Genomic DNA, 14,798 nt, shown 5'->3' on the forward strand with positions numbered 1-14,798 from the left:
TTGTGACCCAACTCATCTCGTTTTTTCTCCTTCGCAGGATTCACGAACACCGTAATATCGCTCTTCTATTCGAACGCCTCGTCTATCAGCTCGCAGGCCATCGCCAACTTCAGCCTGCCCAGATTCCACGGCAAATGGGCCAGATTTGCATTCCGGGTGTCCACGGATAATGTGACCCTCTTCTTCAATTGCAACGAAGTACAATCCGTCAGCGTCAAAAGGGAGCCTGCAGGGCTGCAATTCGACTCCGCGTCGACCCTCTACATCGCCCAGGCAGGACCGAATCTCAGGGAGCCCTTCGAGGTGAGTGCCCTGCGTGTGCTTAAAAGCCGTCATAATATTTTCATTAGACGGGTCCGGTAGCAATTTGCATCGAGTGGAGTGCCGGGTGATCCCTGTTGAATCAAAGGTGGATTTTTTGTATTCAAAGGGTTGTTTACTTGAATACGATTACTTACGATGTTTGTAAGGGAAGCACACGAGTGGGTGGGTTTTTTATTTGATGAATATTCAAGTTCAAGTTTCACCTTTTGATTTTATTGAGTATGTTGAATGACTTCCAGTTAATTGAAGCCATTTCTTGTTTGTGGGTAATCCATGTTTCCCTGTTTATCCTATTACCTCTTTGGTAATTGTTATTATTTATTTATTTGTTATTTGTAACCCACCATACAAATTTTTCAACAGTAGATTCTTGAGGTCGAAAGAAACACTCTTTTCCTATACCATTTTTTACGATTCGGTCCTGATAAAAGATATAGGGAAACTAGCCCATAGCCATTTTAAGTTTTGATAAGTTGCTGAATCTGTGACACTACACATCTGTGGATCTTTTGAACAGAGTTGTATTCAGCCAAAGTGCCCAATATTTCAAATTTCGAAATAAAAGTATTCCTCATATTTTCTCATATAATGCGCCGTTTTCGTGTAATTTGATGATCGAAAAAAGAATCTGTACTTTTTAATTTTCGAAGATCAAATTACTAGAAAACGGCGCATTATATGAGAAAATATGCAGAATAATTTTATTTTACAAAACGTTCAAATATTCATAAGATAGCGTCCAACTTTGTTTCAAGAGTTTGGTTCTTTGAATTTTTGGTATTTTTATAGTAATGGTCCTAATGCGAAAACTGGAAGATGTGGGTTCGAAAAAGATTCATCCAGTAAATGAAAAACTATATTCCGAAATTCATTTCATTCGATAAAACCGTTTGTGACATAAAACTAAAAATAACATTTTCTTATAGATTATCAACAACCTGTATCTTTTGAACCGAGCCGATTCGAAAAACTGGTGAAGGCAAAAATTGTTTTTTTTGACCTCAAGAATATGCTGTTAAAATATTTGTACCAGTCAAAGACTCACCCTGTATACCAATCCCATAGTAAAATTTGAACGAAATCCTTCCAAGGAGATAAAGCCTTACAAATCCTGAACATTAAAACAATCAATGCACTGTTTCTATGAATGTAGTGTTTTACCGAAAACTCTGCAGTAGCCATCGACTAAGAGCAATTTATTGAATTTACGAATTGATACAAGGGGAGTTTTCTGTTTATATATATTTGTGTTTATTTCGGTATTTGATTCCTTTAAATTACCTTTTTTTGAAATTCAAGCTCCTTGAAAAGACAAGGCTTTTAAAAAAATTCGTAAAGTTTTTTGCATTTTCTTATATCACAGGGATAGTTTGATTCTGTATATCCAGTCCTATTATCCCAAACCTTATATATATTCTATGAGTTCTTCAAAATCTATGCCGTCCTTTACCAAGAAAAGAACTTAAACTCATGTGAGGTTGGCGCCGACTTTTTTGAAAAATACAATTTTTTTATTTCTGGAGTTTCTGATACAAATTTTGAATAGTTCCAGCAAATCGTAGATTTTAAGAGAGTTCTAAAGTTTTTGATCGTTTTTGGAAAGAGTTCTGCAAAATAAATTTGTTTTTTAAAACATTAATTTTTGACTCTTGAACATCATGAGAGATATTTCAGTCCTGTTAGGAGTTCTGAGTAACGCTAAATGAGTTCTATAAGGAAGGGCTGTAGACTAGCACTTCGGAAAGTTCTACAAAATACTCGACAAAATATGTCGGGAAAATGACATGAAAAAACCAAAACTTTTCAATTTATCAGCTATAATAAGATCAGAAATTCGAAAAAACAACATGTAGAATGTAAGAACTAATCTTATAAGATCTCTTCATAAACTTTTTAGGGTTTTCACTCCCAATCTCTGAAACAAAATCGATTTCATTTTTAATCGATTTTGTTTCAGAGATTGGGAGTGAAAACCCTAAAAAGTTTATGAAGAGATGCAAAATCCTCCCAAAATAAATTTCAATCGATATCTAATCTTATAAGAGTTCTTATTAGCGGCATTCGAAGTTTTCTTCAAAATATGTCGAGGGAGTTTCATGGAAGAAATAAAAATTTTCAATTTGTTAATTATCAGCTGTTATAAGACCAGAAATTCGAAAAACCCACAAAATTATAGTTGAAATAATGAAAAGTTTCGATTTTCGATTAAACTCTTTTGATTTTTCGTAGAGCTTGCCGAGTTCTACGAAAAGCTCCGCTGGGATTAATCTTCAACCACCTTCTGAATAATAAATGAAGGAACGCCTTCTAAACGCTGGTTTTTCGAATTTTTGACTTTATTATAGCTGTTGAAACGAAGTTTTGTTCTTTCAACTCTAGTGGCCTGTTCTATAAAACCATAGCACTATACTTACTCAGAAATTCGAACAGATTTGTAATATCCCTTTTTCTTTTCTTCCAAAATATTTTCCAGAGTAAAGAATTGATATTCTCAAAAAAACATCAGTTTATTATTTATTTTTGCAGAACTTTCACCATAAACGATCAGGAATTCTAGAACTCTTTTCCATTCATCAAAAATGTCACAATTTTTGCGAAAAATACAGCTCGACTGCATTCTTTTTTTGAAAAGCATCCACGGTTTGTGGAAACCGAAAAAATTCTCCTGAGGAAGTCTTTGAAATCTACCCCGAACTCCAGAAAATAGTGTTAGTGAAAAAAGTCGGCGGTTACTTCATATGAGTAAAACTAAATTTATTGAAATGCAGCAATTTTTTTTCATTTCTACTAGAGAAAGAAACTAGGATTACCCGGACACTAAGTTAGATACAAGCATTTAAACTTGAAACTAATGGTCATTCAGAATACACAATGAAACTTGGAAAAGTATCAACGAAAATGATCGAAATACTGTTTTTGTCATGTCAATAAATATATAGGTAGGAATATATTCAACGTCGATCACTTCATTCATCTAATTGTTACTGGGTTTTCTTATTTCAATGTTAATAAGTATAAAATAAACATGGATCACTTGATTTAGCTCCACTGCGGTGATAAACATTCCTCGACTAATTCCTGTCAGATACATTCAACCTGACCAAGTCCCGCCTGTCAAATCAGTTAAAAAATTGCCTCATTTAATTTATTCAAGATTACCGAAATCCTCATAATTGGGCCATAGGGGTGATATTCTCTTGCTTCACTAATCGAGGGTAGAAACGATACGCTCATTAAGCCTACCACATTAAAAAAATTAATAATTATGGAATACAACCTACGCGGCACCCTAGCAGAAATGTAACCGAAACAAAGGGGGCAAAGGATAAGCAAAATAAATTATGTAGCATTTTCACATCCTGCTGGAAATTTTTCCCATGGTACAATATGCAACGATTACATGAAATATCGCTTCCTGAGAGAGCGAAATGATTATTTATTTTCGCGTTCGCTTTCTGTGTTCCATATTCTCCTCTTTATATGGGCAGCGAGATTTTGTACAATGCGAAATGCACGTTACACGTTCTCATCGTGGTGTAATGTGTCTGATGGATTTTCGAGGAATGTACTTCACCCTATGCTCGGAAAATTGTCTAGTGTTAAAATGTTGCATGTTAGTTTTAAGTGCTTATCTACTTCTTTCGTCACCTGCTACCTGATTCGAACACCCTTGTTTGGGTGGCTATGAAAAGTGGGAGAAATGGAACTGCTGAACTTCCCACTTCATTTGGAATACAACCGTTGTCATCGATAATAATTAGTAGGTAAAGAAACTGAAATATACAGGGTGTATTTGAAGGTGAGGCTTTTTTTTCAACAGAAGGTAGAACTGGTCAAAATGAAGCGTTTCACCGAAAATCACCTATAAAAAACTTTCAAAATGACAAAGTTAAAAAAAAATTAAAATGATTACTGAAATAGATTCTAATACGACCATAAACCATTAGTTAGCTGAATTATCGCAAAACAGTGAGAAAAATTTTATCTCCTGATTCGACCATGTGGTTTTGTTTAGGATATTGGCTCGTTCGATATTTATATCTATACGTTTTATTGAAAATGTAGGGGACGATGGGGAAATTGCGGACGTTTAAGGAAAATGAAGTATAACACTTGTAGATGACAACTTATCAGTCTGATTTTATTAATTTATTAGTCTTTGGTTAATCAACTATGGAATCATCATTTACGATTTCACGGGATTTGTTTTTGTCAAGAATTACGAAACCCTTTCTGTCCGTATTTACCCGAATCATTTGGGGTAAAAGCGGACGTGTGTTGGGTTAGTTGCAAACAGCCTAGGGTACTCACGCATTTACTCAATTGAGGTAAATATTAATTGCAGAAATCACAGATAAAACCTTTTTCGGACGATGTTCCACCTGAACAGTTCTCGTGTACCCAATTACCGCATTTTACAAACATTCTTAGTCTAAGAAATAGTAGTTAACAGAAAAGGCAGAATACGTCCATTTTTTTCTGTTACAAAATCATTTTTGTACGTCTTTCTATTTTCGAGACATCTGTAAACCAACAATAATTATTATTGTTTTCTATTCACCATATCTGGTATGATTGCCTTGTTCGCAATTACCCCAAATGGCATTTCAGAAATAATATAACAAAAATTTGAGACTAGTAAAATATTTTGTTGAATGTTATTTGAACATTACCTCTATTGAAACAAAACAATCGATGGAAATTATTTACTATTCGACATAAGTCTTTCGATATACACCACAAGCAAAATAAAAACTCCTCCAAATCACAAGTTACACAATTTTTCGAAATGACTTATCTTGAAAACTAAGAACGATCACCGGTAGTAACTGTTTTCATCGCACTAAAGATGTTTGAAACTAGATAACCTGGTCATGATATTTGAGCGCATGGAGAAGGATCTAGTAGATATCCCTGTGTCCGTTTTTACCCCGCGTCCGCAATTAACCCATCGTCCCTACACTTAGGATTGCCGAATTTTTCTCATTATTTTTTAGTAACTTACACGATTTTGGCCCGGTACTTTCACGTGCGAATAAATAAATTTATTCGCATTTATTAAGTCTTATTCGTAAGATTAGTAAAAATGCAGTCTTTTCACTTTCAGATAGTGTTATTCATCGAATAAATCTGTCATTGAAACTTAATTAGAAGAGTTTATTTGTCATAGATCGAATGTCGGTACGTCATTATTCGTTGAATAAAATTTATTCGCACGTGAAAGTACCGGGCCTTTATGAAATTGCTCATTTCGATACCAACTGACAGGCTTAGGACACGAATATAAAAAATAGAATAAAACTTCAAAATCTCACCAATAAAATTCGTCCAAATTATTGATTATTGGCTGCCATGGGAAAAAAGAAGTTGAAAGTCGTATCTTGAAAGGTAGGAGGCCGTTTTCAATAAAAAAAGTATAATTTCATTGAAGGACAATAACATTGGAGGATTTCAAAATTTAATTGAAATCGTTCGTAAAATAAAGATACAAACAATTTTCGAATATCATTCAGGGTGTTCCCAAGTTTGAGGGCCTATTAGACGTTCCTGGATTGTTGGACCTATTCGAAATCTGGATATTTGGTATGATATGATAAAGTATTCAACTCTGAGTATGTTGCTGTTCAAATCCATTCGCCCAAACGGTTTTCAAAATATTGAAAAAAAATTAAAAAAATGGAGATTTGCGTATTCACTATTATGTTCGTTATTCCTATTCTGAATATCTTAAGCACGAACCGTTTTCACATTTTTGAGTAGAAGAATGTGGGAATATTGTACGTCTCCTGGATTTTGAAAAACTTGCCACGGGGTGTTCCAAATGTTGTGTCAAAAATTGGGATCAAGATTTGGCCATAACTTTCGTTTTTCAAATAAGAACCCTAATTTTTTACGATTGTGTTGGAGTCTGCGAAGAAAAATAATGATAATGTTCTAAAATGTGAGTGCTCTTAAAATGAATAATTCCTGAGTTATTTAGGATTATCTGAACTTATTTCTTACGTAGAGTACAATTCATAAAATCTGTTTTATATCAATAAAATTTATGGTCATAGAAGATGAAGTTTCCCAATAATCCAAAAGTGACTCTTTTCTGAATTCATTTTTGGAAAAAAAGGCAAAATATAAAATTTGCGTGAATAAAAAAAAATTTCAGATAAAATTATTAGATCTGTCACTTGTAAATTATTGGGATAATTTATCTTCTATGATCAGACATTATTGATATGAAGCGGGTTTTGTTCATTTGACTCTACATACGACATAAATTGAGGAAATCCTAAATTATTCCGGAATTATTCATTTTAGGAGCATTAACATGTTAAAAAACTTTCATTACTTTTCTGCTCAGAATCCAACGCAATCATTTATGAGAGAACGCTATTTTTTAAAATAGCGTTCTCTTTTCAAAAACGAAAGTAATAGACAAATCTGTGACGATTTTTTCAAAACTCACAATATGTACAATATTCCCACATTCTTCGACTTGAAAAATATGACAACGGTTTGTGCTTCAGATATTTAGAATAGGAATAGGTGACGAACATAATGCTGAATACGCATATCTCCTTTTTTCAGCTTTTTCTGGATATTTTGAAAAAACGAATTGAACGAATGCAACTATTCGAACAAGAAATATGTTCAGAATTAAATACTCTATAATATCAGAAATGAAAAAATAGATTTTTTTTTTTAATGTATTTCCATTTACTGATAACTATAAGCGGTCATGATTCAAAAATATTTTAGCTCAGTATATAATGTCGAACAATATCATAATCCCAATTTTCATATTTCAAATAGGTAGAATATAATAGACCCTTCCTCTTGGTACACCCTGTATATATATTTCCGATTTTTCATTATAAATCTAGAACAAAAGAAGATTTTAAGATTTGAGGGACGTCATATTGGACGACTTACCATGGCAGAACGTTTTGTCAATAAACGGAATTTCTATCTTGTAGGTATAGTTTAGAAGATAGTAGTGGTGAGCATCGAATTTTTCAGCACCCTGTATTCTAACCATGAGCAAACAATTTTTTCCTGTCCGAAATTTCACCACATGCAAACAGAGACAAAACGTAATCTCACCGATGTTTCATATTTTTTTCTCGAGAGCCAACCCTTTGTTTTAGATTACGCGATTCGAGTCTACCATTCCTATTTCCAGCTCGTCCTGGAAAGATTTCCCCCGAAACTTTTCCTTCTACTAGTTTGCCGAGATCATGAATTCCAAAGTAGGTGCGGAGGATTGCTGCAAAAACAATGTTGTAAAGACCTCAACTTTATGTTATTCCAGGTGCTTCTGCTCCCTATTGTACTGATTATATCGCTCCTCACAGTTAACACATTGCTCGGGGGTGGATGAAACCGATACTCCATCAGGGCGGAAAAATAAACGCTTAGTGGTTTGGGGGCAGTCGTGATATAGCTCTCTTTGAACGGAATAATTTTTGCACTGCCGGCTCGTGATACAAATGTATGTGTTCAGGCCCCTGAAAGAAAGCCTAAAAAAAGCGTCCAGAGTTGTCAGCTGCGTGAGATAAAAGAGGGAATCAGCAACAAAACTTGATCAGAAGAGAATCGTACTGCTCAAAACACATAAGCAATCACGTGGAGACGAGATTTCAAGAAAATGAACCTACTCAGAGTGTGTGAAAAGTAGGCCACAAAAGCACATCTCAAGTATTCACTCTTTTGTTGAGAAAGCTTGGAAAGGTAGTTTCGTATTTCAAATTTTCATGTATAATTCGGGAGTTTTTTTTATGCATCCTATATGGAGAAGTCGAGTGTAGTTGAGTTTTTTGAATGCCAACCTAAACTGAGAAAACCGTTGTTGGTGTTTTACAAAATAACTATGGTTTCAGAGAAAACCCTGCGTTATGAATGCACAGAGTATGCTAAATTGCTTGGTTTTGGCTGTTTCTGGTACTTCTAGTCTACATAGGTAAAAACGTTGAGGAGAGTCCCGGGCTCGATTTTCGTGAAATATTCATTTGAGGAAACCTTTTCACGATATCTTCATTTGTCTTGAAGATATAACCACATTCTGATATTTTGCCATTTTCGAAAATATCTAAAAACGATAAAAACTTTCTACAGGCACTTTTTCACCGGCAATGTGTGATTATTCATTTTTTAAAAATCTTTTGTAGTAAGGGTGGAATAAAAAAAACTTTGTTATGTTGAATCGAGTGTTGAATACGTGTGCAATCTCTTTCTGATCTCATATCATGCAAAAAATTATCTTCTCAAAAATCTGTATATGTCGATAAATTACTTGGATCTTCAAGTAAAAATCAGCAAAAAGTGAAATAATCACATACATTATTAATTGAATTAAGTCATTAAGTGAACATAGATTACTTCAATACATTATAATAGTAAAGGACAACGAGGTGAATGAATGAAGTCATAAATTTTTTGCTGTAGTAATATCGACTTTGTTGAGACCAGAAAACATGCTGAGCGACAAAATAAAAGTATGGTTTTGTTTTGTGCCAGAATGTTAGTTTTCATCTGAAAATTGTTTGGAATCAATTGATACCAATGAATTACGCTGTCAGATGTGCTATATTTATTTGCAAAATATAAGAAATATACAAAAATTTTAAATCATGGACAACGAATAGAGTTTGACTAGGACACAAAAGTATATGGTATAATCTGCTATATGTAAAAGGTGTTATCTCTGTGCAATACGTTGTTTTGAATTAATATTTACAGAATATTCAGAACCACAATTAAAAAAAACAGAATAGTTTCTTTATGCTTTTTTATGATTTCTTTATGATATGGTCTCTTTATGACACAATATACCAATTGATTGATGAATGAACAAAACACTCACAGTAGGTTTCATAAAACTTTGACTTTCCAAACAACAATTAGACACTCACTCGATTGCCAAAATGAAATCAATGAAACCTTCGCATTTCTGAATATATTGAAGAAGTAGCAATTGAGAATCTTGAATGGAAGTATAAAAGTCATAAATTCCGTCTAAATGGGCAGTTCATGCAAGGGATGCTTCCTGCATACAACAATTTACGTGGATGAACAGTTCTCAATGGACGAGTTCAGGAACGTTTGCCAACCTTGTAAATAATAGAAAAAACGCTTTCAACGGAAAGGTAATTTTTTTGATTATATTTGTGCCTTTCGGTTGCTTTCATCATTTTACAATCATTTTACAATGGTTTCATCACAGAACACATTAGTAGTTGAGGCGTTTTCCTTACTGAAGTAAATAAACTTGATCCACAGTTCTTCCGAACGATATTTTGAGGTTTTCAACAAAAAAATTGACAGTAAAATTGAAAAACCAGTAACAGGAACGCGTTAGATAAATAAAAAAAAATAAAAAGTGGTAAGAGAATCAAAACATTCAAAACCTCTTTGATCAAAATGGCCATCTGAAATCTTACAAAATTTAATATGTTTCTGCAAATGGCCCTCGAATTGATATTTCAACCAGTTTTAGGATCTTAGAAACACATTTGAAACACAGATGGCGCTCACATCACATCAATCGCTTCGTTTTCCATCTTTTTATTCTATAATCTTCGATATGAAGTTCTAATTCGTATCATAGAGTTGGAGATTTATTGGGATTGGAGATTTTTGTGGTCAATGGTTCCATGGAATTCTGTCGAAAATGGGAAATTCACTAAAATGGTGATTTTGCCTTGATTAAAGACAAACTTATCTTTGAAAAGCTATTTTTTTTGTATAACATGAGATTAAAAAAAATACCATATGTATTCAAAATAATGATGTAATATTTTTTCACCCGTAGTAGATATATGCTATTGTCTTCGTCTGGGTTTCTATCTGGCGGGGATTGAATCGGACACCGTTTCATACTGGGTGGCACTCTGCGTAACAGTTTTACTCAGTAGTCACTGTGTTACTGGATAGTACTCGGTAGCGCTTGCCGGTATTGAATAAGGGTCCATTAATTCCAAACGTTCTCCATCGGAGAAAAAAGCTATAATGCTCTGATAAGGTCAAATGAGGCCGAAACAATGGTCAGCATCTGCTTTTCTTCGATAGGGCGTACTCCATTTGGGGCCTTGACGATAGCAAATTGGCTAGTTCAATTTAGATCGTAACACTTGTTGATATTCATATCAGCGGGTGGTATGCATCTGAATTTATACTTATTAATTGCCTCCCTGTTTAGGCGTGATCATTCTTTATTGTTTTCAGATATTTTCGAAAATAAAATAGTTATGGAACATTTTCGAAATCGACAAAATATCAAAATTTCTTGGAGATAAATGAAGATATCGTATGAAACGGTTTCCACTAATGGACTTTTCACGAAAATCGAACCCAGGACTCCTTCCAACGTTTTGATCTATCTAATCTGGAAGTACCAGAAACAGCCAGCCAGCAATTTGGAAAGAGTTCTGTTTCATGTGTGTTCGCCTTAATTATTAGTATGACGATCAAAAATCGATTGTCTGCTAGGAAATTGGGACGCCCTCCCAAAAGCGATCACTTAAACTGTTTCTAGAAGTGTGAAAAAACCCCTAACAAGGTATTCTTAACCTAATGGAAGGCCATATCCGACCGTCTCACCTTGATACAAGAATCTTCGAGTGCAATTAAATGGGATAGTCTCGATTTCGCCATAACTCATTGGAACGGTATCCGTGCCACCGCTGCTGCGATTTCCACAAAAACGAGCCACCGTTTACTTTAATTGTGTAAGGAACTATCGTTTAGACTTTCCCCTCAGATTGCCGAAGGAATTAGACCCATTGAACCTGCGATAAGATCCTATTTAAACTTTTTATTGTTGCATTATTTAAGTTACTCCCCAAGTTGGTGTGCCATAAATTTTTATGCAAGCAGCTCCCACCGAACCGAGTTTTTCGAATGCGAAAAATTTTCTCAGTTTATTGCCAGATACGGGAGATGATCAAAGGAATCGTTACAGTATCTAGTTGTTTTTTTTTGTGATTTCCAGATCTGTACTTCTCCTTTTTTAGAATATGTTCCAATTGATAAAAGCTCCCGAAAATCTAATATATACAGGGTGAGCCTTTGACTCGTACAAATATTTCAACAGAAGAGGTCGAAAGAAACACTTTTTTCCCGTAACATTTTTTCAGATTTCGCTCTTATAAAAAGATATAGCCATTTAAAGTTTTCATAATGTGCTGTGCCACCCCTGGAAAAACAAAATTACCTTCAGAATAACAGAAGCTGAATATATGATACTACACATCTGTGCATCTTTTAAACAGAGCTGTTTGGGGCCAAAGTACCTAATTTTTCAAATTTTACTGATAATTTTCAATTTTTGAACATCAAATTACTCGAAAACGAAAAAATATGAAGAATACTATTAATGATTAATATTAATATTATTTTACAAAACATCAAAATATTCATTAGATAGCGTCCAACTTAGTTCCAAGAGTTAGATTCTTTGAATTTTTGGTATTTTAATGGTACACGTAATGGTTATAATGAGAAATCTGGGAGACGTGGGTGATATCTTGTGTTCGAAAAAGGTTTATCAAATGAATGAGAAACTATTGGTGGTATTCTGCTTTCATCTGTAAGCCAATCTGTAACTTTTCATAAGCTTACAGGAAAATTGCAATTCTGGACGTTTTTAGTGATCTGTAGCTTACAGGAATCCGTAACTATTTACGATAAGTAGTTCAAACGTAACACTGTAAAGAAGATAGTTACAGGAACATTTCCAGAATTGCATTTCTCACGAATCTGTCAATCGAACACTGACAGATCGATCGTAAACAACAAATTTGAAACTTACAGATGAAAAGCAGAATACAAACATATATTCAGAAATTCATTTAATTCGATAAAACCGTTTGTGAGATAAAACTAAAAATAATATTTTCATATGGTTTTGCAACAGATTGTAACTTTCAAACCGATCTGATTCGGATAAAATTGTATGGGAAAAAAATGTTTCTTTTAACCTCAAGAATCTACTGTTGAAATATTTGTACGAGTCAAAGACCACCCTTCATAGTTTCTCATTGTACATTTGAAGATATAGAAGAAACAAATTTTTTTTTGCATTATGATTAGTTTCAACTACCGTTTTCGAAAGAAAGGACAAATTTTTTATCGGTTTACGAAGATACAACAGCGACAAAAATATCGCATCTACATTATTTCAACATGACATCTTCTCTTTCCGAACTTTACATTGTCCGCTTTATAATATCTATTGAATTCCTTCTAAAAGATTTCTAATTTTGCTATTCAATCTCTTATTGTAGAAATTAATTCAATTAATTTAAAATCGGGAAGTCGCAAAAAGGATTAAATCTTTCCAAAATTTATTAAGGGGAAGTAGTACATACGATTCGAGATCAAGACGTTCGACATTGGTTGCTTTTCGGATGCTACCCCAAATACGAAAATCTTTGAGCAATAGCCTGAACTACGTACTGAGTCAGTTGAAAGGTAGAAATTACCACGTGAGGGGTAATATTAGGAATATTGAATAATTTTCAGTTATTCCTGAATTTCAGCGTAATTTTGGCATATATCGCTATGAAATGTCACCCCGTCGTTATTTTTATCAAAATATGTCGAAAAACCGATGAAAAATGATTGTGAGAATAAGTTTTATTGACACTAAAGTTCAATTTTTTTTTTTCATAAAAAAAATTGAAAAAAAAGGAACGGTGTGACATCAAGACGTCCTTTAACTTCAAAGTAAAAAAAAATCAAGGCTTCACATAAAAAATTTAAAGCGTAAACTAGGAACTCGTGAATGCCGTTTTTGAATGGAGATTCTTGAGGTATTACTTACCCTTAATTACCGACGCTAAAGCTATTCTACTTGTGGAGTTGGCTGAACACCTACAGCCTTCAAAATGGATAGAAAGCTTAAATGGGCCTACGAGAAAGACTTTTATATCAAAGAATGCTAATTTGGGTTATTGTAATCAAGAATTGTATATGGTAGTATTCCCTATTTATCTAGTAAGGAGTGTGTGGAATGTCTAATCACAGGAACATTTCAAATTTCGAAGGAATCCAAGAAGAGCAAAAACCCTCCGTAATTTTAAGGAAGTAGGGTACATTTATTATGTGCCAAAAAAAACTAGCTGGACTGGAATTTGCAAAGCAGGTTGCTTGATGCTATGGATTTTTCTCTACTAAGTACTAAGCCGATTGGATAGTTTGTCAAGTTTGCTTGCATCTCTAGAAAAACTGGGTATACTGATCGATGCAGGGTGGTCCAGATCGTGACCAAGAAATTTTAACCACGTATTCTACATCAAAAATAAGCCCTAGTTTGTCATATAAACATATGTCGAGAAATGTTTCCTCTCCGAGATACGGGGTGTTAGAATTATAGAACAAAAAATGTTTTTTATTAATAACTTTCACACTGCTTGAAATATTTTTATGAAATTTGAGAAATAGGTTTTGAGCGTCAAGGAGCACTTTTTGCATAATATCATTTCTTTTCTATTCTACCAGTGGCGTCTGTACTGCAGCGAGACTGAATATTTTCAGAAAAAAAAAATAGTACGCCACTGGTTTTTCAGACAATAAAAATTGCTATTTAAATCCTTATTTAATCTGGAACAAATTCGGTCTCCTGACTTTTTGCTGTACGAGGCACTATTTTCGGTTAAAAAAATAAAACACATTTTCATGCATGAAGAAATCGCCAAAATTTGATATAGCAAAAATAGTCTTATTATTATCATGTACCTATCATATCAAATTTTTGCGATTTCTTCATGCAGGAGAATGTGTTTTATTTTTTTAACCGAAAATGGTGCCTCGTACAGCAAAAAGTCAAGAGACCGAATTTGCTCCAAATTAAATAAGGATTTACTGTCTGAAAAACCAGTGGCGTATCATTTTTTTATCTGAAAATATTCTGTCTCGCTGCAGTACGAACGCCGGTGGTAGAATAAAAACGCTCAAAACCTATGTCTCAAATTCCATAAAAATATTTCAAGCACTGTGAAAGTTATTTATAAATAAATTTTTTTTTTCTATAATTTTAACACCCCGTATCTCGGAGAGGAAATATTTCTCGACATATGTTTATATGACAAACTAGGGCTTATTTTTGATGTAGAATACGTGGTTAAAATTTCTTGGTTACGATCTGGATCACCCTGTAGAAAATAACAGAAAAACAGTGCACAAAAGAAAGATCCCAGATTTGGAAATACTAGAGGACTGATAAATCAGGTCACCAATATGGCAGATAATTATTGGCTCACTGTCCTAGTTTCTATAAGGAGTCCGAGCTTAGTCTTCATTAGATGATTTACAAATCCTTTGTTTAAATGACCGAAAATCACAGTTCCCATAGCTAGAGTCTCTAGAGATCCTTAAAAAATGTTGACCCTCGAAGAAGAAAACGAACATAGTAAGTCCTATTGACTAATATGCAAAGGCAGAAGTTTTTCACACTAAGATCATTTTCTTCGCAAAAATCGACA

At 33.9% G+C, this 14,798-nt stretch overlaps 1 protein-coding gene across 5 annotated transcripts in view; it reads left to right on the forward strand.

Annotated features, from left to right (window-relative positions):
• Positions 1 to 14,798, forward strand: part of LOC123312585 (collagen alpha-1(XVIII) chain) — a 329,862-nt gene that overhangs the window by 170,877 nt on the left and 144,187 nt on the right. For all 5 annotated transcript variants that reach the window (XM_044897094.1, XM_044897111.1, XM_044897119.1 and 2 more), the window contains exon 4: positions 38 to 303. In XM_044897094.1, coding sequence (XP_044753029.1) covers positions 38 to 303 — 266 coding nt within the window. The remainder of the gene's footprint in view (positions 1 to 37; positions 304 to 14,798) is intronic.

This window comes from Coccinella septempunctata, chromosome 1 (genome assembly GCF_907165205.1).
Source record: "Coccinella septempunctata chromosome 1, icCocSept1.1, whole genome shotgun sequence".
Lineage (NCBI taxonomy): Eukaryota > Metazoa > Arthropoda > Insecta > Coleoptera > Coccinellidae > Coccinella > Coccinella septempunctata.